A 26,132-nucleotide genomic window follows, 5' to 3' on the forward strand; every position below is an offset into this window, starting at 1 on the left:
AACCCCCTTGAATGCCAAAGACCTACTATATTTTTCCTGGTGGAATCTTGCATAAAGGCCAGGAGATGGGAAGGGGGAAATGTGGTGAGGGAAACCCTTATTAAAACACAAATCTCTTTCATAATAGCCAAAGGCAGTGGAAACAGTTGGCTACATTCATTCCCTTTTTACATAAAAGCTCTTCCAACAAGTTCTCTGAATATCATAATTTCTTTTTTAGTGCATTGAGTTATTTTCGACTTTTATGCAGCAGTTTAACCTGTAATGTAAACTCAAAGCAAAAATTAAACTCTAGAATCAAAGTATAGGGAAAACTAATTGAATTATTTCTACCCAGATTTGTTAATTAAAAAAGAAAAGAGCACCACCTTTTGGGGAGTTTGTAGTTCTTTCCATTGTCAGAAATGGCGAGAGCTGATGTTAACACTTCTCTGAGGATGTTGACAATGCTGAACAGTTCTGTGGATGAATCTGGCTTTTTTGTAGCCAGAGATTTAGTGTTTATCTTCTGTTTCCCTGTAGCTTTTTGTCTTCCTTAGTTTGCTGTCATCTTGCCTGGGGTTAAGAAGTTTAACTCTTCCAGCTCTTGACATTGTAGCTCTTGAGGGATGGTCTGACTCTTCCCTACCAGACATATTATTCTTTTCTCTCTGGTAGATTTTTGTCTACAATGAAGCAGAATGCCCTGCAGGGGGTGGTGCCCAGTGAGACCGAAGACTTGAATATAGAACACCTGCAGCTACTCCTTCTGATTTTCCACAACTTCACTGAGAAAGGCCGGCGGGCCATACTGACCCTTTTTGTGCAGATCATCCAGGAGTTGAGTGCCAACATGGATGTCCAGATGCGCTCCGTGCCCCTCATCCTGGCTCGCCTCCTTTTGATCTTTGATTATCTGCTTCACCAGTACTCCAAAGCCCCTGTGTATCTGTTTGAGCAGGTATGGATGGACATATTCTTTTCGCTTTACTAGCTGTTACTGAGAGCATTATTTTTCTCAAGTTGCCATGATCCAAACCAAAATGACCTGCTCACTTTAGGGTTTAAGTAGTTTGTTGTGGTAGGTTTAGGAAGACCACTGGGACTTGTGTATGTGCGCTCACACTTTATGTTTAGCCAGAAGCGGTTAATGTAGATTATTTGATTTGACATGTTTGTTAAAATTGGATTATAGGCTCTGCTCACAGGTTTCCTTCTTTGACTTAACCCTGCTTTGCGTCTAGCACAGTGCCTTGAGCATTGACCCTCAGTGAGTATCTATTAGCGGTTGAATGATGGTCGAGCAATAAATTTTATGGATTAAGAAATTCCTTTGTAGGGATCCAAAATGAGGATGGGAAGGCCAATTAAGGATTATTATTAGCATTTCTTAAAATGTTTCATTGAACATTATTCCCTTGATACTGTAGCAAAAACATGCCTCTCAGAAAGAAGTCCAGGAAAATCTAAAATTTTACTTTAGGGTGTGTTTCCTAATCTATTGTCATTCCTGGAGTGAGAAGCAGTATGGTGACTGTGTATCTTTCTTACTTTGAGTATTTGTTTTTTAAAAGGTGCAGCATAATCTGCTAAGTCCTCCTTTTGGCTGGGCAAGTAGCTCTCAGGACAGCAACAGCCGCCGGACGACCACTCCTCTCTATCATGGGTTCAAAGAAGTAGAAGAAAACTGGTCCAAGCATTTTTCATCAGGTCAGAAAGAAAGCTGTCAGTAAGAAACTGACTCATTGGTTCTCATTGGCGGGATTGAATTTGGAGCTTGGAGTCTCTGTAAAGATCTTTGGTCATTGGTTTAGCCTGCTCCCTATGGGTGGCAAATGTCTGCAGATTCAAACATTTTCAGAAATAGATGATCACATATCCCACATTTATTTAAAAACAAAAAAAACATCAAGACACAAGCATTAGGAATCCTTTTGGCTGGCCATACATGTAGTATATCTATTCCTGCCACTCTGAGTGATTAAATTTAATTTTTTTTAGAGATATGGTTCTCACAGGCTGAATTTCCTTTTGGGTCAATATTCAGAAAGTCACAGGAGCCACAACATTCTTTCTAGGGTTTCTGGTTGTCTATTCTTTTGATGGGGTGCCTCTTATGTTCATCTTTAGTTACGTTTTTGCTCTCATCCTGAGGATTGTTAGATAATAAGTATATTTTGTGGAAACTTTCATCAAGTGTTCATATGAATTTATTCTCATTGGGATCTCTTATTAGTCCCTTTGATATTGGAGAAACAGCGTTTAAGATTAAGGCAGTCAGTTTAATGATATAATTTTGTTGATTAACTTGATCATAGAACATGTTAGTTAACTCCTAGAGCAGTGGTTCTCAACTGGGAATGGTTGTGCTCTCCACCCCCACAGGAGACATCGGGTAATGTCTGAGACATATTTGTCACAGCTGGCATTCAGTGGGTGGAGGGTGCTAAACACTCTATAATGCATGGGACAGCCTCCCAGAGCAGCGTTATCTGGCCCAATGTTTCAGTAATGCAAAGTCTGGGAAACCCTGTTCCAAAGTGTTTTCTTAGTTTTTGCATTTTATGGTTGTTAAACAGAGTTGAGAATAAAACGTTCTTTTAATAAGCACGTTGTTTTTCAGATGCTGTCCCACAACCCAGATTCTATTGTGTCCTGTCTCCAGAAGCCTCAGAGGATGATTTGAACCGACTCGATTCTGTGGTACCAGGCATTTAAAAATCTCATTTTACGTGTGGGACAGATGGTTTTCACCAAAATCAGTCTGTCATGAGGAAAGGGAATGACTTTTTGTAATGAGGAAATTTGGTCTGTGTTAAGGTTTGAGCTTATTCTAAAAGGAAAATGTTTTGAGGTTTATTTGCCAGGCTCCACTTTTGCTGTCAGGTGGTCAGTACCTCTGACACATTATTCCTGAACACTACTTCTTTTAGCATTTTCACATGAAAATGTTTTAATGGACAAACAGTTGCCTTATTTTAAAGCCTGTACATCTATACTCAGAATGGCCCATAAACCGAATGAAGTCCCTGAGTGGGAATCTTGCTGCAATGAGAATTAGTAAGAATTTGAATGAGTTGATTTGTCAATCATGAGGTTAAGTGATAGTGTATTGGATAGTAGGAAAAAATACTTCAAGAAATGAGAAATGATTGTTTTTCTGTCTTGTATTAGGCATGTGATGTTCTTTTCTCTAAGCTTGTCAAGTACGATGAGCTTTACAGTGCACTGACATCCCTGCTTGCAGCTGGATCCCAGCTTGATACAGTCAGGAGAAAGGAGAACAAGAATGTAACAGCTCTGGTAAGACCGTGGAAGCCTGGGCTCATTACGAAGTTTGGGATGTGTTCGATAATTGGGTAGCAGTTTTACCAGAAATTTCTTTCTGAGACCTAATGATTTTATTGACTATCTGCTTGCAAACCTGATGATACTTCAGTATTTCTGTGTAGTTAAGGTGGCTAAGGTTCACCTTAGAGATAATTTAATCACTTTTGCTTTTTTTTTTGTTGTTGTTGTTGGCATTAAGAGAAATGTGACCATGCGAGTTCAGTGGCCGCCTAAGGACCATATCTCCTGTGAATGTTGGTTCATGGATGATGCTGAAAACCTCAGGCTTGAGCTTTTTCTATGGTCCCACGAATGTGTTTCTGTATCTATAGAAGCCATTCAGGCCACAGAAAGGGCTATCTAATTGTGGGCCTGCCAAGGAGAATGTGCTGCTTTTATTTAAATTACTTGGTAAATTATCGGGGAAGCCAGAGTTGTCTTAGAACAGCATTTTTGGCCTATGAAAGGAGCGGAAGATGGAGCATGTTATTTATGTATGTGTTTTACCATTTTCTGCTTTATTATTAGGTATGTTCTCTAGAAAGACCTGAGAGCAGACTTGAGAGCCAAATCTCAGTTGAAAATTGGGACTTCACACAATTCTGCTTTAAAAGTTGCGTTTGGAACAGTTCTTACTGCTAGGGAGATCTTGAGGCAATACCAAATGCTGCTGCCTCTGTGACGGCTCTTTTTGCTTCTTCCAGGAGGCCTGTGCCCTTCAATATTACTTCTTGATACTGTGGAGGATCCTAGGAATTTTGCCACCGTCAAAGACGTACGTGAACCAGCTGGCCATGAACTCGCCAGAGATGAGTGAATGTGACATCCTACACACTCTGCGGTGGTCTTCTCGGCTCCGGATCAGCTCCTATGTCAACTGGATAAAGGTACCACAGTGTAATACAGAGCTTTCTGCTAAGTGGTATTAAATCCAGTGCCTCTGTGCTTCTGGGAACTTTTAAATGTGAAGATAATGAAAGCTTTAGACTCTGTCTGTATTGATCTCCTGAACATGTTTTTCTTGCTGTCCAAAAAGGATCACCTTATCAAACAGGGAATGAAGGCTGAACATGCTGGTTCTCTCCTAGAGTTGGCATCAACCAAGTGCAGCTCAGTGAAATATGATGTTGAAATTGTAGAGGAATACTTTGCTCGACAGGTGTGTTCGTTTTGGATCCATAATGACAGAATTTGGCTTCTGCCATAGCCTTTTGCCACAGCTAATTAATATCTTGGGTATTTTTAAAGATCTCGTCGTTCTGTAGCATCGACTGTACCACCATCTTGCAGCTCCATGAAATTCCTAGTCTGCAGTCCATATACACCCTTGATGCTGCTATCTCGAAGGTCCAGGTCTCTTTGGATGAGCATTTTTCTAAGATGGCTGCGGAGACCGATCCTCATAAGTCGTCTGAAATCACCAAGAACCTACTTCCAGCCACGCTGCAACTCATTGACACCTATGCATCATTCACTAGGTATGATGGGCTGCCTGCCCAGAGATGGCGGATAAAGGGAACTTTAGATCCTTGGGTGATTTCTTTTTTTAGGAGCCTGAAAATTCCTCAAATTGAACTTTGTATCTAAGTACTATTCACTTGGCAGATCACTAAGGACTTCAGAATTTTATATATTTTTGTTTATATTAGCTTAGGTTTATTTTTCTTTTTTTTCCCCCTTGATATAATGTTTTATTCTCTAATATGAAGGGGCGTCTGATGAGGGAGTTTTCAAATAGTTCAGGAAGAGTCAAGAGGAAGCTTAATTTTTATAAATTTTTAAATATTTCCTAGCATGTTACTTGTAGGATACAAAAATAGATAATATTATTTTTCCAAGCACTGGTATTTGTTATGCACTTAGATGAAGCTCTTTAAATGCTATTTAATGTCATGATATGTAGTTAGAGAAGAATTCTTAATGAGTTAGAGTATTTTGAAATCCAGCCCTTTCTATAATAAACATGGCAAATTGCATGCCATGCAGATTTGTTTGTTCTTAATATTTAAATAGTTTAGATTTTATTTTCAGTGTATAAAAATGAGCAGTTTATTCACAATTCAAATTTTTTCTTATATAGGAAGAACTTACAGAGCTGGGCCTGAATTCCCACATGTCAGTGACAGATTGGAGCTGAGGAGTTACTACCCCTTGTAGCTTTTCTGCTGAGCCCCTTTAAGCTCGATCACTTTATCTGGTCCCTGTAGGGTTTCACAGTTCTAGGGGGCTTTTATGCTGAAAGGGACTTGGATCATTGTAAAACGACATCTTTTAGTGTGAATGCCTTGCAGTAGAGAGAGGACTGTTGCTTGAGACAAGATTTTTGAACAAATCCGAGTAATAAACATGAGTAACACATATGAGTGCTTGCCCTGGATTCAGTGGTTTTCTAGGTACTGGGGGCACAGCAGTAGCAAACCTAAGTCACTGCCCTCTGAGAGCTTATCGGCTCTAATTGGGCCAATTGGGCTAATACTTTATAATGTGGGCTGTTAATAGATGTTCCTAGGCAAGTAAGTTCAGGAAGTGCTGGGTAAATAAACAGTTTTTTTTTTTTTTTTTTTTAAAAAAAAAAAGAATGTAATGGTTTCCAGAGCCTTTAACGTACACATTGCCAATCTTCTGGGGCCTGAGGGCGGGGTATTCGCTGTTACCCAAAGCATAGGTCCTGGAATTCTTATGAGAGTAGTGAGGGGCAAGAGCTGTCCACTATATTTAATAGGTTAGGAAACTGAGATACAAGTTTTTCAATTTGTCTAGAATTAGTTTCTCCTAACTATGATGGGTGTGGATTTCCTCAGCTTTCACATATCCCTCTATTTTTTCCTCAGAGCTTATTTGCTACAGAACTTTAATGAAGAGGGATCCACTGAAAAACCTTCCCAGGAGAAATTACATGGCTTTGCTGCTGTTCTGGCTATTGGCTCTAGTAGATGCAAGGCAAACACTTTGGGTAAGTGAAGGTGCTTTTGAATAATTGTTATTACAAGTACGTCCACTGCTACTACTTCTCTCCCTCGCTACCTGTCTACTGGCATTTGCCATTGATTGGAGCCTTCTGTGTGTCAAATATTGAGAGATTTATCTGTTTTGATCTTCGCAATAACTCTCTCTAGTAAATGTTGGCTTAGAGAAATTATTTCCCCTAAATCTTCACTAGTGGTGGAGCAGGGATCCAAACCAAGACCAGTTGGTTCAAAAGCATTAGACGCTTTTGTTGTGAGCCCAGATCTTTTTTCTTTTTTCTTTTCATTTATAGAGGTGAGGGAGACTAGCAGGCTACTGCTTTGTGTTTGGGAAAACCTTTTCCCCATGTTAGGAAGGATCGAGTAGAAATTTAGGATGGGAATCAAAAGGACTTGAACAGGACTGGAGTTAAGGGTAGTAGTTACCCTTTACACTTAGCCGTTTGTATTTTTCTGATTTTCAAGCCTTAAATACCACTTTCATGTTTTGCTATTCTCACTTTTAGGAATTAAATTACTCTACTTCCTTGAATGCTGTTCTTAATATGCATTAATGATTTTATCCTGGGTGGGTAGGTGTCTGTCCATGCCTGTCTGCTCTTAAGATTTATCTTAAGGAGAAAAGGGATCAAAGTAATACTTATTCATAGAAAGTATAGCAGATGATTTATAGTGATTTTAGCCTGACTTATAATGACTTGCCCTCACTTTGTGTCTTGTTTTCAGTTTTCTTCTTTACTTGCAAGATTGGAAAGTGAATATGATGAGAAATGAAAACCTTACTATTGAGATTGTTAGCTATTAAGCAATTAGCCAGTTCTTGGACATAGTACTGCTATTGAAATATCCATCTAAGCTATCTTAGTAATTATTTTGACAGCCTGGGCTGTGGTTCTTCTTTCTGCATTTGGGCTTGTCTTTTAAAATACTGTGAGCTATTCTTTCTCTCTTATGATGATTCTTTGTCCTTTCTGTTGCTTCCAGGTCCAACACTGGTTCAGAATTTACCGTCATCAGTGCAGAGTGTGTGTGAATCCTGGAACAACATCAACACTAATGAGTTTCCTAACATTGGATCCTGGGTGAGTCTCTCTTTCCAGGAGTAGAAATGTGGGACACTACATTCTGTTCTTTAGGCTTAAAATAGCTACCAAGAGATCTTCGAATCCTGCAATAGTATTTGCTATGGCAGAATCAGTAATCAAAACTTTATATTTTCATATGGGACCCATATGGTCCTTTTGCCAAGAAGTCTGTTACCGTGTTACAGGATGACCAACCACTTTATTACCATGAGCCTCAGTTTCTTCTGTTAAAGTGCCTAGCACATTATCTGGCACATGAATTTTCAGTAAATGTTAACTATCTTTCTAGGTTATGTCAAGAACATGCTCCTCTTATAATGTTATGGGGTAGCTTTTAGGTTCTCTTGGCTTTTAGAAGACTGTTGAGTCTTCTGTCAGTTTACTTGATCTTTGTCTCTGCTCTACTCAGATTACCTTTATGAACAGGTTATTCTGTTATAGTTCTTTGAAAAAACCAAGTATTATAATCTTGTTATTCCTGCTTTGTAATTGTGACCTCGGTTTACATCGCTTGGAGCTATAGTACAATATAGGATAATTAAGATATTTGTAATGGAGATCTAGATGCATAGCAAAATCCAGATCCTTTTCAGTTATTAGAGATGATAGTTTTCATGTTGAACATACAGTTGACCCTTGAACAACATGGATTTGAAATACAGAGGTCCACTTATACATGGATATTTTTCAATTGACCTGTTCACTTCAGTGGACCTGCACAGTGCAAATCCACGTTGTTTGAGGGTCACCTCTGGGGTTGGGAATCCATGTGTGCAGAGGGCCGATGGTAGTTACACGCAGATTTTTGACTGTGCTGGAGGTTGGTGCCCCTAATCCCCAAGTTGTTCAAGAGTCACCTGTAGTATATTCTAATTTAGAAAGTGGTATTGGATATCTTAACTTCGTACTAACTAAATATTAACTTTAACCTTTAAAGTTTTAACTTCCTACTAACTAAAATTTATTAACTGTTTCTACCACTCCAGCCCACCTTCCTGGGATGAACAGTAGTGTCTACTGAACAGAGCCATTGTGTATAGACCTCATCAGGGACTTAGTTTGTGTCGGCTTGGTTTCTTTTTCCTCCCATGTGAGAATTTTATCCTGGGTGGGTAGATGCCTGTCCATACCTGTCTGCTTTGCATCCTTTCAGCGCAATGCCTTTGCCAATGACACCATCCCTTCGGAGAGTTACATCAGTGCTGTGCAGGCTGCTCACCTGGGGACTCTTTGTGGCCAAAGTCTGCCCCTGGCCGCTTCCCTGAAGCACACCCTCCTCTCACTGGTCAGACTGACTGGGGATCTTATTGTGTGAGTACCTGCTCCATAGCCCAGAGTGCTCTCTGCACCTGTATGCTTTCCTAGCTAAAGAAAGGCAGTTTTTCCTTTTTTTTTTTTAAGTTTATTTTATTTCAAATATACAGTACATGGGTTAGACATATATATAGTTTATAAAATGATTCTCCAAATGCTTTTTCTCTCTTCTGATTCTCCACCTAGTCATTACATTAATGCTAATTGCATTCAAGGCAGGGTTTTTTAAATAGCTGTGTAATAATGCTTTTCATGCATTTTTCTATTGCAAAGAGAGCCTGTCGCTTTAGAGTATGAGCAATTACCTAGAATGATTTTTAACTTAGGTCTAAAGGGCAGCAGAGTACCTCTTCCCCTTTCTGTTAAGTATTTTTCAGAAAAGTTATGATGGCTTTAAAGCGCATTGTGATTTGGAGGTGCTTTGGGTTTAAATTTTAATGTTACCGTGATGTATTTGAAATCATATTTCTCTCGAATCATTGTGGGAGTTAGACACTGCCATCTGGGGACTAGGGCAGGCCATGGAGGGACTATTTTGTCTTCCTGTACATAGGTCATGGGTAAAGTCCTATATCACATTGCCTTAAAAGTGATCCAGATTCCTAGCGTTTGTTTCTTCTAGAAAAGTTATGTGGGATGAGTTACTGGCTTGGGTTTTAGTTAATTTTCTTTACCAAATATTTTAAAATAACATTTTATTTATTTATTTAACATTTTAATATGTGGATTTTTTATATGGAAATGAATTTTGCTTCTGATATAGTAGTGAAAAAGAGGAATGTGAGATTGTATGATTACATCTAAAAAGCAGTTATCAAAAGAAAAAAAAGACTGGAATAAAAGTTCTTTCTCTCAATAATGATCGAATTGCCATATCACCCCCTTGCAGCTGTTTGGAAGATATATTCACTAACTTAGTTCCATTTTTTTTTGCTGCAGTTGGTCCGATGAGATGAACCCACCACAGGTAATTCGGACCCTGCTCCCACTTCTTTTGGAGTCGAGCACTGAGAGTGTCGCTGAGATCAGTAGCAACTCCCTGGAGCGCATCCTGGGCCCGGCAGAGTCTGATGAGTTCTTGGCTCGTGTTTATGAAAAGCTGATCACTGGTTGTTACAACATTCTGGCCAATCACGCGGATCCCAATAGGTGAGCCTGATTGAGAACAGTCAGGTTCTTGTGACCTGCTGCTGCCACCAAAGAAGTGGACCAACACTGGCTTCTTTATGTCATTAATTAAGAGCTGCTTCTTGTGCTTTTGAACAGAAAGTTCTGTACTCGTGTGCATTTTATGTTCTTGTGGACATGGATGAAAGGTTATTCAGAATTCTCTTTAATGGTTAATTCTTAGGAATAAGCATTAAGAAATGGAAGACTTAAATGTTCAGATTTGGAAACTTTAAATAATTCAACAGATGTTTATCTAGCACTATACTAGATGTGGTGAAGTGTACAAAGAAACTTGATAGAATTTCTAATATTTTTGTGACCTTGCTTCTGAGATGGGTAGTCTGTGGAATTAGGAGGTCTTGTAACATTGTTTGACTTTGATAGTTTAGGCCTTGTTGTAGGTGTGCCCTAAAGAACAGTTGAGTAAGCTGCAGTTTTACCCCACTGAGAATCGATAAATAAAGGGTCTAAGTATTGGGATTTCTGATCTTTTTGTTGTTGAGGAGACCAGGTTTTCATTATGGGCTCCTTTTTTCCCCTTCCTTCCCTCGTTCCTCCCTCCCTGCTACCCGTCCTTTCTTCCTTCCTTTTTAGCAATGAAGCTTTGGACTTTTAGCCATTGACTACATTGGTTATCTCAGATTTTAGGAATTTTGTTTGTACAGTTTAATTTATGAAAATTTATTGAGCTACCTATGCTAAGCTTTGACAAGACAAAATTGCATATTACCTTCAAGGTTTAGTCATAAACTTTGGATTTTAAAAAATCAGTATTGGGAGGACTTTGAAATAGACCTTATTTTTGGTAGTTAATTTTTCTTTTTGATCCTCAGTGGGCTGGATGAATCCATCTTGGAGGAATGTCTCCAGTATTTGGAAAAGCAACTGGAAAGTAGCCAGGCTCGTAAAGCCATGGAGGAATTTTTCTCTGACAGGTGAGCTGTATTTTGATTTATTCAGTGAATATTTTTTGAATGCCTGCTGAAAGCAAGGAGCTATATATGTTGATTTAAGTGTTCATTCTCAGGGAATACTTTAGGCCTGCTTAGATTTACAAACAGTACCTTGGGGAGGACTTAGGTTAATTGCTGACTCCTTGAGGTTGTTGATGAGTTGATTGCATGAACACCTTGTGTTGTTGTTTCACAAATGACCAGTTCCCCTAGCAGAGATGAGATTGTGAAGAAATAGAAATGGATGGCTTAATGTGATTCTTTCAATTTTTTTCCCCTCCTGCCTCCCAGTGGAGAACTTGTGCAGATCATGATGGCAACAGCCAATGAGAACCTCTCTGCTAAATTCTGTAACCGAGTTTTGAAATTCTTCACCAAACTCTTCCAGCTGAGTGAGTGACAGCTTTTAGTAATCTTCTTATGGGAACTTTGATGTCCAGCTAATACTGTGCATATCTTCTGCCCAAGTGTAACTATAGCATGAAAATGCTAACAAGTGGAGAGAATCCCTCAGAGAAAGTTTGGAAAGAAGTTGAAAGCTTGCTTGAACCCTTTGCCCTTTCCTGGCTCACAATTTGCACTTTCCTTCTTTTCTCTCTGCCCTCCTTCACTGACGTTGGTCTCTTGGTCTGTCCCTAGCTGAGAAGAACCCTAATCCGAGCCTTCTGCATCTCTGTGGCTCTCTGGCACAGCTGGCTTGTGTGGAGCCTGTGCGTCTCCAAGCCTGGCTCACCCGCATGACTACATCGCCCCCCAAAGATTCTGATCAGCTGGATATGATTCAGGAGAACCGGCAGCTGTTGCAGTTATTGACTACATATATCGTTCGGGAAAACAGGTAGAACTGCATTTATGTCATGTGTCCCCAACAACTGCAAAAATATGTTGAGAGCATTTGCCAGCTGTCTTTCCTTTAAGCATCAGTCGTTAGCATTTTCAGTGATTCCATAGCCCCTTCACTAGGCTCAAGGAATCTAGTAGAGCTCCTTGATTTTTCCCATAGAAAAATGGCAATGACTTGACTTGTCACTTGTAGCATAGGTGAACGTTTTGTGCTCTAGTAGCCCAAGTCCAGTGTATTTAATGTTTAAATTAAAACGTCTTTTAATTACTTTTAAAAATTTAGAGGTACATAAAGTCAGATTCCTGTTGATTACTCACCAATTTGCTATTTCTTTTTTACCAGCCAAGTCGGGGAAGGTGTGTGTGCTGTGCTTTTGGGTACCCTGATCCCCATGGCAACAGAGATGCTAGCCAACGGTGACGGAACTGGTTTCCCTGAACTCATGGTTGTAATGGCCACCCTGGCCAGTGCAGGTCAAGGTGCTGGCCATCTTCAGCTTCATAATGCTGCTGTGGACTGGCTGAGTAGATGGTAAGATGAAATTGGAGGAACCATCCATAGCATAGGTTGCAGCATTGCTCTTAGATAAAAGGGAATGAGTAATTGCAGGTTATTTTCTTTGTAGCTCAGAGTGAGTATAAAAGAAACTTAGAATCTCTCTCTGCCTTTTTATTGAGGGCTGAGGGAGTAGACAATAATTCTGTTCACTTTAAACTTAATCTTCATTATTAGTAGGGTTTCCTGTTTATTATTCCCAGAAGTCTTGGGAAAAGTGAACCAAGTGTCAGTGATAAGGCCAGGGCACCCCAAACCTCTCATTACCTATGTAGTTTTCTAAGAATATCTTTGCTTCACAGTGTCCACAAATAGATGCAAGATTCATGAAGGTGCTTCTTTTCTTTGGTTCCTTAGATGATTTTGTGTCTCCCCCCCCTTTTTTTCCTTTGGGACAGCAAGAAATACCTATCACAGAAGAATGTGGTTGAAAAACTGAATGCCAATGTAATGCATGGAAAGGTAAGAAAAGTGACTACAGTGAGGGAGTGATGATTCTGTTTGTGGTCAGACGGAAGGCTCTCCTTTCCATTGGCTTCTGTCTCTGGCTGCTCTACGTTTTCAAAGACCTGACAGTGTGTCTTTGCTAACTGCATGCCCTCAGGCGTCTTTTGGGTGGCAAGAGGTGATAGGAAGAAAACATTTTGGCAAACAAACATCCACCAGAATCCTTCTTAAAACATTGTGAATTCCTGCTATTTTTAGATACCAATATGCTATGGAAAACTGCCCCCTGCTCTTGCATTGGAACTGTGCTCTCTTGAGTAGGTATTATATGGGGTTACAGACTACCTCTTCAGCACCAGTTTGGATACTAGAATTGTTTACCTTGCCTGAAGATTCAGGTCACTGTGCTGAGAAAAGGGATTCGAATCTGACAGAAATCTTGCATTGAGGCACAGCCCCTTCCTCCACCCCACCCCCACCCAACTCATATACCTGACAGAGATGGCTAAACAGATAACTCCTCTTTGAGACCCGCCACAGCACGGATTCATTTCTTTCTCTCTTGCTAATCTGTATCCTTTCAACTCTGAGCCGTCAGAATGCATAGTGAGGAACCAAGACATCTGCGGCTTTCATGCCAGACTGTTGGGCATGAACTACCTGCAGTGGTTTGCTGGCAAGTTTTTCACTTATCTCTGAAGCTATTCCTCATCTACTGCATTAATTCAAACCCAGTAATTTAAATGTCTTTCACTAATGGTTAAAAAAAAATGCTAATGATAGGAAAAATGTTAATGAGTGCTTATTCATGCTTTTAATCTAGACGCTTCTTGAATGATTTTTGTTTCCATTTTTACTCTATTTTCCTGGTTTTGATTTTATAATATAAAGAGTTACCTTTGTGCTTAAAAATAAATGAATACACAGTAATTCAGTACAATTTATTGACCGGCCTTATGTGGTCATAGTACTGAGAGCTGGAGAAATAATTAGAACATGTTTTTGTGCTTTGTTTCATTTTTGCTTTTATACCATTCCTTTGAAATTGAGCTTTATTGGGAAAAGCTTGAGAAAACAAGTTTACATATTAATGAAATACAAAGAACCGAGGTTTCAGTGCAATGGTGGTCTTCTTTTTTAGCATGTGGTAGTCCTGGAGTGCACATGCCATATTATGTCTTACTTGGCTGATGTCACCAATGCCCTGAGCCAGAGTAACGGTCAAGGTCCAAGTCACCTCTCAGTGGATGGGGAAGAGAGGGCCATTGAGGTGGACTCAGACTGGGTGGAGGAGCTGGCAGTGGAAGAGGAAGACTCCCAGGCTGAGGATTCGGTAAGTACCAAGTAACCGCCAGGGTAGCCCCACAGGGTAACTGCTGACTGCGCTTGCACAGCTTTTGCTAACAAGCCCTTGTTAGCAAGGGCTTCTAGCCCCTTTGAGCTTCAGAGCTCTTCCCAGTCCTTACTGCTTTCTCTCAGCTTACCCGATTAATGCCGGAATGATCCTCCAGGCCTACGGAGCAAGCCTAAGGGACCTAATCTCTTGGGGGAAAGGACTATTTAATAAGCATATGCCTTCTTCCATCCAGAGCCAGTTATTCCACAATTTCTTAATTTTTGCATCCAAAATGGAGTTTCAGGGATGAATTTTTTATGGGAATGGTATGAGCTCCTTTGTGGAGAAAGCATAAGCTTTCGCTTTTTCTTAACCACAAAGCTTTAAGGTCTCACCTGAAATTGCAGCACATTCATAGCCTGCAAGCCATTTCCAATTAACATAGGTTTCTCTTGGTCATTTATGAGTTGACGGTTTACGTAGAGTATGTTTTTGTGGGTGTCTGTGTGGAGGGATATGTTTCTAATTAAAAAAATTTATTATCTTTGAAGGATGAAGATTCTCTTTGCAATAAACTCTGTACTTTCACCATCACTCAGAAAGAATTCATGAACCAGCATTGGTAAGAATAGCTCTTTCTTTTAGGTAAGAGTTTGCTAGGCCTTGCTTGTTGGGACTTGGGGCTCATTTGCTGGTTTTTGTTCTTCGTAGGTACCACTGTCATACCTGCAAAATGGTCGATGGGGTGGGTGTGTGCACAGTGTGCGCCAAGGTGTGCCACAAAGATCATGAGATTTCTTATGCCAAATATGGGTCCTTCTTCTGTGACTGTGGAGCCAAGGAGGATGGCAGCTGTTTGGTGAGAGAGTAAAACATTTGCTGGGCTATAAAGGGTGACTTGTCTGTGATGAGAGAATGCTTAAGCCAAACTGGGAAATTGCCATATTATAATGACCTGGGGCTAGGAGTAAGTTCTGGTTCTATCACTGATCGTGGCTTAAGCACTTCACTTAGAATGTCAGCGCTTGTTAGAACTTGCAGGGTCCTTGGAGATCTTGCAGTTTTTTCTGAGACCCCCTGCAATTTCAGATGTTATAATCAAGACCTCCTGCTGTGAGTGGGTAAGTATTAGATATTAGGTAAATACCATGGAGATTAGAATTCAGACTTTTGTGTGCCATTTAAATGGCTAGCCAATTTCTCTTTCGAGTCAGATTTTCTTCCAAGATCTTAGGCAGTATTTCACCTGTGCTTGTGGCAAGAGCTTAGGGCCTCTGATGTTTTCTGTTCCTAGGCACTGGTGAAGCGAACACCTAGCAGTGGCATGAGCTCCACCATGAAGGAGTCAGCATTTCAGAGTGAACCCAGGGTTTCGGAGAGTCTGGTGCGGCACACCAGCACGTCCCCAGCTGACAAAGCCAAAGTCACCATCAGCGATGGAAAGGGTGCTGACGAGGAGAAGCCCAAGAAGAGCAGCCTGTGCCGCACAGTGGAGGGCTGCCGAGAGGAGCTGCAGAACCAGGTGGGCTTTAAATGGCGCCCAGCACCGTGGGCAGAGGGCGGAGCCTGGTAAGGTGGTTCATGAGCAAACAATGCTCAAGGCTGTCCTCACAGCTCCACTGGTGGGACTTGGAGTTATTTCTCCTTTCTCTAAGTTTACTCATTTCCACAGTGTGAACATAAAATAGCATGTGTTGTCAGTTATTCCTCATAGGGAAGGATGTATGACTGGTGTATTGTGGGAATTTGTGGGAGGGTAAATTTTAGTTGTGTAATCCTCTAGAACACCCTTTGTTGCCCAGGGTTCCTAATCTGAAGTATAGAAAATGATTTGAGTGATTATTTTCTCAATTTTCCCAAGGATGGTACATAACTAAAAACCATTTTAGCTTCACAGGAGAGAAGATGCTAATTTTGCATGATGGTTGTGTTTGAGCATTAGGGTAATCTCTGTGGGACTCCTGCTTTAGAAAGATTGCTCTAGAGTTAGTAGCATAGTAACATATTGGCTGGAATTAAATCCAGGATTATGGAGAGAATGAGATGATTCTCCATGATGTATTCTGAAGGCAAGATTATTATGAGTAGGACCCGTTATTTTCCTGTCTCTTTTTTTTTTTCACTTATTTATTTGGATTTTTCTCAGGCCAATTTCTCCTTCGCTCCTCTCGTGTTAGACATGCTCAATTTCCTCATGGATGCCATTCAGACCAACTTTCAGCAGGCTTCTGCTGTGGGGAGCAGCAGCCGGGCTCAGCAAGCCCTCTGCGAGCTGCATACGGTGGACAAGGTGGTTGAGATGACAGACCAACTGATGGTGAGTGTGTGCAGGGTCAGGAAGTTAGATGGGTTTAGGAACCAGCAAGCTTACTGGGATGCCAGAGTTCGCTGTATACTATGAGGACTATCCTTAGAACAGTCAGTCCCTGGCCATTCAGAACTTAGAACTTAAGATATTAGGACATTCAGTTTGAAAATCAGCGTATGAGGTGTGTCTTCAAAAGGAGTCATTTGGACTAACCCAGTGAATAAGTCACTTTTTCAGACCATGTAAATAAATGAACCACCAAGATGTGAGGATCTTCATTCCGAGGCAATTCCAATAGTTAGAAATTTATTCTCTGTATAAATAGGAAACCTTACTGCGTCTCCTCCTCTGCAGCTCATCTGCTTGTGAAGTTTGCTTTGTTTGAGTAACTTTCCTTTAGCTCTTCATTTGATTTGGCTTATAAATTATAAGTCATGATCCCCTTTAAAACCTGGGCTCAGCCCTGAATATAGGACTTCCACTGGGGCCTGCATGGCCTCTTTAGTGGAAAGTAAAAGAGAAATGTAAAAGTAAATGAGGTACATGACTAGATTTCATATAGTGACTTTTTAAGGAAAAAATATTCACTTGGAAATTCACACACATACATATACACATTTTGGTATTTTATTAAAAATCAATTATAGTTTTATACAGCAGTTACACAGTAGTATAAAAGATATTTGTGAATCCATGCCTTTAAAACGGAAGGTAAGGAGTAGACGACACTGTGTGGTCCAGTATATGTTCCCATTACTTTCCAAACAAACAGACAAATGAAAACAGTCACAGTTTTAGAGCAGTGTTTTTTAGACTTTTAGATATTAAAGATGAACCTGAAAAATATTGGCATGGCATTGGTGATCCATAAAGCTGTGACTTTTAAATTTGCCAGGTTAGATCAATGAAAAAAAAATCCTATTATCATATTTTATTTTTTTTAAAAGTGCATTTTAACATTTTTTTTAAAGGTTGATACTTTTTATTAATTAAATTTAGCTTTATGAAATGTTCACTACATTGTTCTTATTGGACTGACAAATGACTTTAAAAATTTACCGGTGTTCATGGATTAAAGATTAGAGTCCACTGCTTTTGAATGACCAACTGCAGTGTCTCAGTCACCTGAATAGTGTACAAATCTACTTGATCTTGTTTGCCTTATTACTGCCTACTCTCTCTGCTTCCCTCTTTGCCAGGTTCCCACCTTGGGCTCCCAGGAAGGTGCCTTTGAGAATGTTCGGATGAATTACAGTGGAGATCAGGGCCAGACTATTCGACAGCTAATCAGCGCCCATGTGCTCAGGCGGGTAGCTATGTGTGTGCTTTCCTCTCCCCATGGGCGCCGCCAGCATTTGGCTGTCAGCCATGAGAAAGGCAAGGTGGGTCTTCCAATTCCTTCTCACTCATTTTAGGTCATGTTTGTCTTAAGTGCTAAGTAAAACAGGTAGATGACTATGTTCAGATTAGCTGAAAAAAAAAAAGAGTCTGGGGCTCCAAGAATGCTTTAGGGAGAGTGCTCAGTGAGTGTTTCTTCCTGAAGCCTGAGTTACTCGATTAGATTTATATCCAGTCTGGCTAGAACAAAGACTCTCAGTAGTAAATTCCCATTCAGAACATAGCCTTCAAGCCCCTGGGGAAAGGTGATGGATGACCAGCAGTTACCCAGCACAGGTGGCTCCCAGTCTTGCCCAGTTTGGTCACTGGAAGGCACAAACTGAGAGGTAATAGTCTTTGTAGGAAGGCTCAGTGTTCCTTATTTAGTTCTTTCCTGCCCTCAGCCCTCTGAGGACACAGGGAAGTTTATATGTCGTGTTGTAGAAGTTGGAGAGTGGTGGGTATCTTAACTCACATTGCTTTATTCTGGTTTCATCATCAGTGAAGTTGTTTTAGCTTTATCTTAAGTGAAAAACTAGAGATGAATAGTCCTCAAAACAGTTCAAAAATACCTTTAAAAACATTTTGTAGAGAACTAGAAAGGATGTAGTACATAGGAATTATTTATTTTTTTGAACTGATTATACAAAGAGAAGTTGGTTTTATTGCTCATGTTTGGTCCTCACTAGAAACAGGAAATGAAAGACACTCCATACCTTTCAGCCAGGAGAAACAGAGGCCGATATTGGCGGAGGATTTTCCTAAGAGGCTTATCCACAATACACACCTGCAAACTCGTATCCCTATTGGAGAAGCTTTTGTTTTTGCTCTGTGTTCTTTGAAGACTAGGGTTAAGAATAAATTGGTAATGGTTCTTTGCAGATCACTGTTCTGCAGCTCTCTGCACTGCTGAAGCAGGCAGATTCCAGCAAAAGGAAGTTGACTCTGACCCGCCTGGCATCTGCCCCAGTCCCCTTCACTGTCTTGAGCCTCACTGGGAATCCCTGCAAGGAGGACTACCTGGCTGTGTGTGGGCTAAAGGTAACAGTCCTGATCCAGGATTCACCACCTACAGCTGTGGATCCTGGTCACTTTCTCTCTCCTGTTTTCAGCACTGCTGTCTCCTACTTGTTGATGAGATTAAACTTTATTAAAAGCCACTGGAATGCAAAAGAAATCTTTCTCTGAATTTCTTCCAGATTGCTTTTATAATGGAAATAATCTTTGCGTGCTCTTGAAACCTGAGTGTGTTATTAGTCTGAATACTATCTGAAGGAAGGGAATATTAGGGAAGAAAAGGAAACATTAGAACTCTGAAGTGATCAGCCTATTTCCAAATCATCTGTTAACCATTCTGTTCCGTAAACCGTGCCCAGGACTGCCACGTGCTGACGTTCGGTAGCTCAGGCTCCGTTTCGGATCATCTAGTGTTGCACCCCCAGTTGGCAACGGGGAACTTCATCATCAAAGCCGTGTGGTTACCTGGTTCACAGACTGAGTTAGCGATTGTCACCGCAGACTTTGTCAAGGTATAGTAACAGCTCTTTGATGATGTGGCTTTAGAATGATTTTACTTCTAAATCCAGAATGTCTGATCTCCACTGTGTGCTAGCTTCTCCCAGAAATTAAAAAAAAAAAAAAAAAATTCTGACATTTGTTCCCTTTGTTATATTGCTGATCAGGAGCTTTCTTTGTGTAGGCAATATGAAATCAATTTTGGTTCTGCACTGGCTGTACCAAGTGCACGGCTGTTACTTGTTACAGAATTTTTTGATGTGTATCTCTGTTCTACTCATTCCTTGAGGAAGAGTAAAAAGATACTTTATTCATCTTTATATGCTCAGTGCCTAACATTTATAGATGCTGTCGAATGGTGGGTGAATGCCCATTGCTCACAGTTGCAGCTCTTCGGATTAACCAGGATAATTTGGGGATGGAGTTGACATAGGTCGCCCCTTATTTTTTCTTTGTTCCATTCGTCCTGCAGATCTATGACCTGTCTGTCGATGCTTTGAGCCCAACCTTCTACTTTCTCCTGCCGAGCTCAAAGATAAGAGACGTTACCTTCCTCTTCAACGAGGAGGGAAAGAACATCATTGTTATAATGTCTTCGGCTGGATACATCTATACTCAGCTCATGGAAGAGGCCAGCAGTGCCCAGCAGGGACCCTTCTATGTCACTAATGTTCTGGAAATTAACCATGAGGACCTGAAGGTTAGAGCAAATGTTGCCAACTCCTTCTGTTCCAGATTTAATTAGCCTAACAGCTCTTCTGTTGTTCTTTTTTCTTATGATTTTTTATCTAACTAGTAGCAAGAGATCATGTCCTTTAGGGCTAAACCAATCCAACTTGACGTTTCTTTGTTCTCATGTATTTTTAAGATTTACCCGCAGGGGTCTCATGTTTAGACTATGAGAGGCCATAATCATGATTTAAAACTAATAACCAGCAAAACCGGAAGCTGGTACCCAAGACAACGTGAGAAGTTAATGCAGATGTTGTGTTTTGTTTTGACAGGACAGTAACAGCCAAGTGGCAGGTGGCGGTGTGTCTGTCTACTACTCCCACGTGTTGCAGATGCTGTTCTTCAGCTATTGTCAAGGCAAATCATTTGCGGCCACCATTAGCAGGACGACCCTGGAGGTGTTGCAGCTCTTCTCCATCAGCATCAAAAGGTGAGAGTGAGCATGTGGCCCTCGGCTTCCACAGTGCCTATGTGAAGAGGAGGGCTCCAACCTGCTCCAAGATACTGTCTGTGGAACTTAGCTTTGGGCGAAACTTATTTTTTCCCAGCAGACCTCTCCCTTTCTGCTAGATATCTTTAAAATCAAGCAGCATCCAGTGTTGACAGGTTGGGCTGTCCCCCACCATGGAGACCATTAGCTGTAAGAGGCAATTTGGGGGGCCGCTGTCACTCAGAAGGAAAAGCTATAGTCAAGGCAGCAAACCTGATTTTAATGTGATTACTGAGTTTTGAGAAGTGTAAATAAATTTCTCCTGGACTCGCTGTGAAAATGCCCTTTAAGTTGCCCTCTTGGGGGATTTATCAGTAAATAGAACATGGTATCAGTAGTGGGGGCATGGTTGGGATTGGGGGAGGCAGAGGCTTCTGTCACATTTCCAGGTAAGAGAGGTGCGTGTGAGGGAGTGAGTCTTTTATTTATGGAAGAGAAAGAACAGGTTTAGGGTTTCTTATTCTTTTCTTAATCTGCTGTTAAAGAGCCATTATAGCACTTTGTCTCTGGCTCTGCTTTGTGAATTCCCTGGTTTGGGATAAAATTAAATGGATGCTATTTACCTATAACGTGATGTACTTGGAGATCCTTAATAGGACAATAGGTCATCAGCCTTAGGCAGCTCCATGGCCTTATGTAGTTGGCAACCTCTAGGCACAGAGGGTCACCTAGTCCCTCAGACAGTGGAACCCAGCAGTGGAGATTCTAACCAGGACCCCTGCCAGGGACACACATTGGGCCATATGAGAGTATATACATGGCTTGGAGTAAAACTGAGGTTCGCCCTGGACAAATATATTGCCCCTGGAGTCAAGGATTTAGTGAGGATGGCCTTTAGGTCAAGGAAAGCATTAATAGGTGGTTATTGACACCTAACTATGGCCACTTTTGTCTTCTACAGTTCCAATGGTGGCAGTAAGACATCTCCTGCCCTTTGCCAGTGGTCCGAGGTGATGAACCACCCTGGCTTGGTGTGTTGTGTGCAGCAAACTACAGGTGTGCCACTGGTAGTTATGGTGAAACCAGACACTTTTCTTATTCAAGAGATAAAGACTCTTCCTGCTAAAGCAAAGGTCAGTGCCAGATTTTCCCATCACTCGAATAGACTGTGACCCCGATCTAGTTTTATATTTGTACATTATGCTACTTTTGTAGCTCTTTTAGTGGAGGTCTGTAAAAGAATTTTGATCCATTTTCTCCTATGCCTTTGCCACCCTTCTGCAACGTGTAACTGACCATGCAACAAGTTGCTTCTTTGCCTCTTTCTCTCTGTTCTGATCCATGGGTGTGGGAACTAACACCCTCCTTTGTCCCCGTCCAGATCCAAGACATGGTTGCCATTAGGCACACAGCCTGCAACGAGCAGCAGCGGACAACAATGATTTTGCTGTGTGAGGATGGCAGCCTGCGCATTTACATGGCCAATGTGGAGAATACCTCCTACTGGCTTCAGCCCTCCCTGCAGCCTAGCAGTGTGATCAGCATAATGAAGCCTGTTCGCAAGCGTAAAACAGCTACCATCAGTAAGGCCCCTCCTCAAAAGACTGGTAGGGGAATGGGAGTGGCAGTCTTCTAGATGATGACTCAGAATAGACTTGTAAATATCCATGAAGAATCCGTGACTGTCCTGCTTGCACATTTTGTAAAGGTAGGGATATGTGCTAGCTAACTTCCCAAAAGTGGAGTCAAGTTTTCTGAAGTCATCAGTGTTCTAGAGATACATTGTGCAAATGGGGATGCACCCACTGACTCTCCACTTCAGGTTATCCATTCTTAGGTGCCCAGTAAAGAATTATCTCTTGGACCTTGTTTGAGAGATTTTTGTCTGGGTTTAGGGAAGATGGTTTGCCTGGCGTGAAGTGCAAGACGAAACTGATTGAGGGGTCGATCCTTCCGTTGCTTAATTTCCCACTGAGTAGTGAAGAACCCACCATAAGTCTCTGAGCTGGGCGTCTTGCTACTGACTGATAGAGGAATCTGCAGGGAGTAAAAGCTCGAAATTAGGAGTGAATGAATCTGGCTAAGCAAAGACCATTGTAGGGGTCATCCCGATACCTGAAATTTGTTACAGAGTCTGTGTTTGAGATAATGATGCAGCTCATCCTCCTGTAAAGAAATAGTTTCTATTTATTTTGGATAAACCAGCTGTGAGAGAATCTAGTGTTATTACCTGTACTCAGCATCAAAATCTGATTTCTTTGTCCTGCTAAGTTATGGGGATAATGACTTATTGGACAATTAACCACATGTGGGCATCATATTGATGCAAACATTGTAATCCAGAGTTGGTCTGGAAAGGTTAGAGTGTGCGAGTGTGGGTTTGGCCGGGAGGGGTCTTTCTCTGTTGACCGGACACAGATGTGGTAGAGACTACATTCACTGATGCTCTCTGCAATCTGGTGCTGCTCTCCACAGCAACCCGCACGTCTAGCCAGGTGACCTTCCCTATTGACTTCTTTGAGCACAACCAGCAGCTGACAGATGTGGAGTTTGGTGGTAATGATCTCCTGCAGGTCTACAATGCACAACAGATAAAGCACCGGCTGAATTCCACTGGCATGTATGTGGCCAACACCAAGGTGAGGATTGCGTCAGGCTGGGTTCATTTCCTAGCAGGACTCAAATAATATTGCGTGCGAACACGTCTCTTTAGAATGCAGGTATGAAGTATATACTCACAGTCTAATCCTTAATTTTAGTTAAGTGGTCCCTGGAGTAAATGAATATTCTCACTCCCATGTGGAAGGGCTTCTATTCCAACAGTACCAGCAGGGTTACTGTGCAGGGGACAGCAGGGGGCAGCAGGGGGTGGTTCATGCTGGGGGGTAGGAAGCCTGAAATTGAAGAGAGTCCACTCCCTGCCTCAATGTCCCCATTCTTGGAAGCAAGGAAGTAATTACTGGGGCATTAAAAGGATAATGGTCTTGTCTAGGATCACGTTTTGAGGTTTACAAGTTTCACTTAAGAACCTGTATTAGTTCTTTGCTGTGTACCTTTCCTCCCTACAGCCCGGTGGCTTCACCATTGAGATTAGTAACAACAACAGCACAATGGTGATGACAGGCATGCGGATCCAGATTGGGACGCAGGCAATTGAACGGGCTCCATCATATATCGAGATCTTCGGGAGGACTATGCAACTTAACCTGAGTCGCTCACGCTGGTTCGATTTCCCCTTCACCAGAGAAGAAGCCCTGCAAGCTGATAAGAAACTGAACCTTTTCAGTGAGTCACCAGCCCCTGGCACAGGCTGTATCCTTCTCATAGTGGCGGCTGACATGGGGTCCACTTCTCTGTGACTCTCCAGTATTCTGGGAACCCTTTGCTCTACTGATACTTTTGTGGTCTCTGCCGTCATGAAATTCTGACCTTCATTCGAGATATAAATGAAGGTGACTGGCAAGGTGACAGGAAAGGGATATATATGAGAACGGGAGTGGTGGAGAAAGGGTAAAAGTCTACTTCAGTGTTCACCTCTGTAGCCCGTGTGTTTAGGCAGAGAGGAGGCAAGATTAGCATGTGAAGTCGCGAGGCCTCAGGTCCCACCAGACTGAGAGGTGTTTAGCAGTGCCTTGCGTTTTTATGCTGTTGTAAACTTTAAACCCTCCTTACAAATCTTTGAGCCTTTTATAAGCCTGGCATCTTTCTTTAATATTTACTGGCCACCTGTCTGATGCTCTTTTCCTAGAAATAGTTGTTAGTATACTGATGATGATCTGTGCTTTGAACAAGGGAGTGCTCAGAGCTCCCTGGGGGTGGAGTGGCCCATACGGTTCCCTGATAGCATTAGAAGGGCCAATACCTGCAATGATGGTTTGGGACTTTTTGGAGTAGTGACCTCCTAGGCTTTGTGGTCAATGGAACTGTTTCTTCACATATTCAGCATGATACAAGATTAAAGCACTGCTGAAATCTCAGAGATAAGGTTCCTCTATGACTGCAAAATCCTTGTGATTTGCTCCCTTGCCCACACTATGTGGTTGTTGTTTTGGAGACGGTGGTGTTAGCCCTTTAGAGACGGTGCTTCTTAACGGCTTCTCTTGCTTATTGCAGTCGGGGCCTCGGTAGATCCAGCTGGTGTCACCATGATCGATGCTGTAAAAATTTACGGCAAGACTAAGGAGCAGTTTGGCTGGCCAGATGAGCCCCCGGAAGAATTCCCTTCTGCCTCCGTCAGCAACATCTGCCCTTCAAACCTGAACCAGAGCAATGGCACTGGAGAGAGCGACTCAGCTGCCCCCACGACCACCAGTGGAACTGTCCTGGAGAGGTACCAGCCCTGTCAGGGGTTGTCTTCTGTTCTCCCCATTTTCTACTCTCCCTACAGAACCTGTGTCTTGAGAGAGTCAGCTTCTATTAACTGCCCAGGTCTAGCCTGTGATTTTCAAGTTTTCGCACAAGTCCCTGACACTCAGTATCTCCTTAGTGTGCAGACAGAGCCTGAATGAAAGTGTGCTGAGAGCCATCTGACTCCAGTCTCTGCCCGGGGGCTTCTGTGCCTTCTCTAAACGTTCAGGTACCCTGAGGAGTAGCCAGAGACTGCTGACTAGAAGATGCTTAAGCCAGTTATTATAGATTAGGATCCAGTCTTGCTGAAATTATAGGGAGAAATCTTCCCTTTCATTTTGATTTCATCATCTTCTCATCTTTCTCTGCAGCAGCTACTTACATGGTGATAATACTGCTGCAGTAGGCTGGCTGCTGCATCTTATAAGCAGTTCAGAGCCTCCTAGGGCTCCCTCCAGTGGCCTTCTTAAGCATTGCGCTTGGCTTCTTTGTGCTAGGTAGCTAGCTACTGGTTTGCCATGGCAGATGAAGTAACTCATGATGTAAGATGTTGAGTTTCTTACATTGTAAGTCATAAGAATAGTTTGGCTTGGAATCACTGCCTCCCACCAGCAGCCTCCCTCCCCCTTTTCTCTCTCTCCTTCTCTCTTTTTCCCCCCTATCCTGTTCTTATATTGTTTGCTTAGGATGTTTCCAGGTTTCTGACGAGCTTCACATTTTTTTCCTTTTTTTTTCTTTGCTTCTCCCCCAAGTTCTGAAACTGAGTCCTTAACCAAGCTGGACCGGTTAGTATGCCCTCTTTCTTTCCTCTGCACGAGTGAGTGTGTGTCAGAGAGCAATGTAACCAATGGTGTGGCTTTGCGTTGATTCTGCTTCTGTGGAACAGTCCTCCTGCTTCTTTCTGTTCTAGTCATTGATTGCATGGCTGCAGAGCTGTCTCGCGTAAAAGTGGAGTATGCGGAGGGTTGTATGTGCGCACTGGTATTGGCCGCTTCAGACTCTCTTGGCTTTCTTTCCTTACCCCATCCTTCTCTGCGCCCCCTCTACAGTGGATGAGAAGTGGGGCAGGGGCGGCAGGGGTGGCAGGACTACGGAGAAGTCTTACCATCTGAAAAGCCACCAGAGAGCTTGCTCTCTCCAACTTCGTTTTGTGCCTCCGCTCCCTTTTCCCTAGTTCTTCATCGCCTTCCTCTGCCCCTTGACCTTTTTCTCCAGCTGCCTTCTCAGTACTTCCCCTCTCTGTCCAGAGCGTCCGTCGTCAGAGTGTTGATCTTTACTATGCCACGTTAAACTCACAGGAGTCGTCCCTGGGGAGCGTGTTACTTGATAGCCTTCAGCAGTTGGGTTTCCTGTTCCTTTCCTAAGAGAAAATTGCTCAGGTTTCTAAAGGTGCTTTGTAGTACCCTTTACATGTTGGCAGTTGGCATGCTCCTGAAAATACAAT

At 42.0% G+C, this 26,132-nt stretch overlaps 1 protein-coding gene across 12 annotated transcripts in view; it reads left to right on the top strand.

Moving 5' to 3' along the window:
- Positions 1–26,132, top strand: part of UBR4 (ubiquitin protein ligase E3 component n-recognin 4) — a 119,604-nt gene that overhangs the window by 26,592 nt on the left and 66,880 nt on the right. For all 12 annotated transcript variants that reach the window (XM_025048609.1, XM_025048612.1, XM_025048613.1 and 9 more), the window contains exons 19-49: positions 658–940; positions 1,554–1,689; positions 2,603–2,682; positions 3,154–3,282; positions 4,014–4,196; positions 4,346–4,468; positions 4,558–4,787; positions 6,141–6,262; positions 7,260–7,357; positions 8,514–8,671; positions 9,614–9,823; positions 10,678–10,779; positions 11,089–11,189; positions 11,437–11,635; positions 11,984–12,172; positions 12,595–12,658; positions 13,785–13,976; positions 14,531–14,601; positions 14,691–14,838; positions 15,274–15,501; positions 16,126–16,296; positions 17,487–17,669; positions 18,547–18,705; positions 19,041–19,193; positions 19,652–19,879; positions 20,184–20,341; positions 21,303–21,474; positions 21,723–21,924; positions 22,817–22,980; positions 23,410–23,626; positions 24,455–24,671. In XM_025048609.1, coding sequence (XP_024904377.1) covers positions 658–940; positions 1,554–1,689; positions 2,603–2,682; positions 3,154–3,282; positions 4,014–4,196; positions 4,346–4,468; positions 4,558–4,787; positions 6,141–6,262; positions 7,260–7,357; positions 8,514–8,671; positions 9,614–9,823; positions 10,678–10,779; positions 11,089–11,189; positions 11,437–11,635; positions 11,984–12,172; positions 12,595–12,658; positions 13,785–13,976; positions 14,531–14,601; positions 14,691–14,838; positions 15,274–15,501; positions 16,126–16,296; positions 17,487–17,669; positions 18,547–18,705; positions 19,041–19,193; positions 19,652–19,879; positions 20,184–20,341; positions 21,303–21,474; positions 21,723–21,924; positions 22,817–22,980; positions 23,410–23,626; positions 24,455–24,671 — 5,070 coding nt within the window. The remainder of the gene's footprint in view (positions 1–657; positions 941–1,553; positions 1,690–2,602; positions 2,683–3,153; positions 3,283–4,013; positions 4,197–4,345; positions 4,469–4,557; positions 4,788–6,140; positions 6,263–7,259; positions 7,358–8,513; positions 8,672–9,613; positions 9,824–10,677; positions 10,780–11,088; positions 11,190–11,436; positions 11,636–11,983; positions 12,173–12,594; positions 12,659–13,784; positions 13,977–14,530; positions 14,602–14,690; positions 14,839–15,273; positions 15,502–16,125; positions 16,297–17,486; positions 17,670–18,546; positions 18,706–19,040; positions 19,194–19,651; positions 19,880–20,183; positions 20,342–21,302; positions 21,475–21,722; positions 21,925–22,816; positions 22,981–23,409; positions 23,627–24,454; positions 24,672–26,132) is intronic.

This window comes from Pteropus alecto, unplaced genomic scaffold (genome assembly GCF_000325575.1).
Source record: "Pteropus alecto unplaced genomic scaffold, ASM32557v1 scaffold125, whole genome shotgun sequence".
NCBI lineage: Eukaryota > Metazoa > Chordata > Mammalia > Chiroptera > Pteropodidae > Pteropus > Pteropus alecto.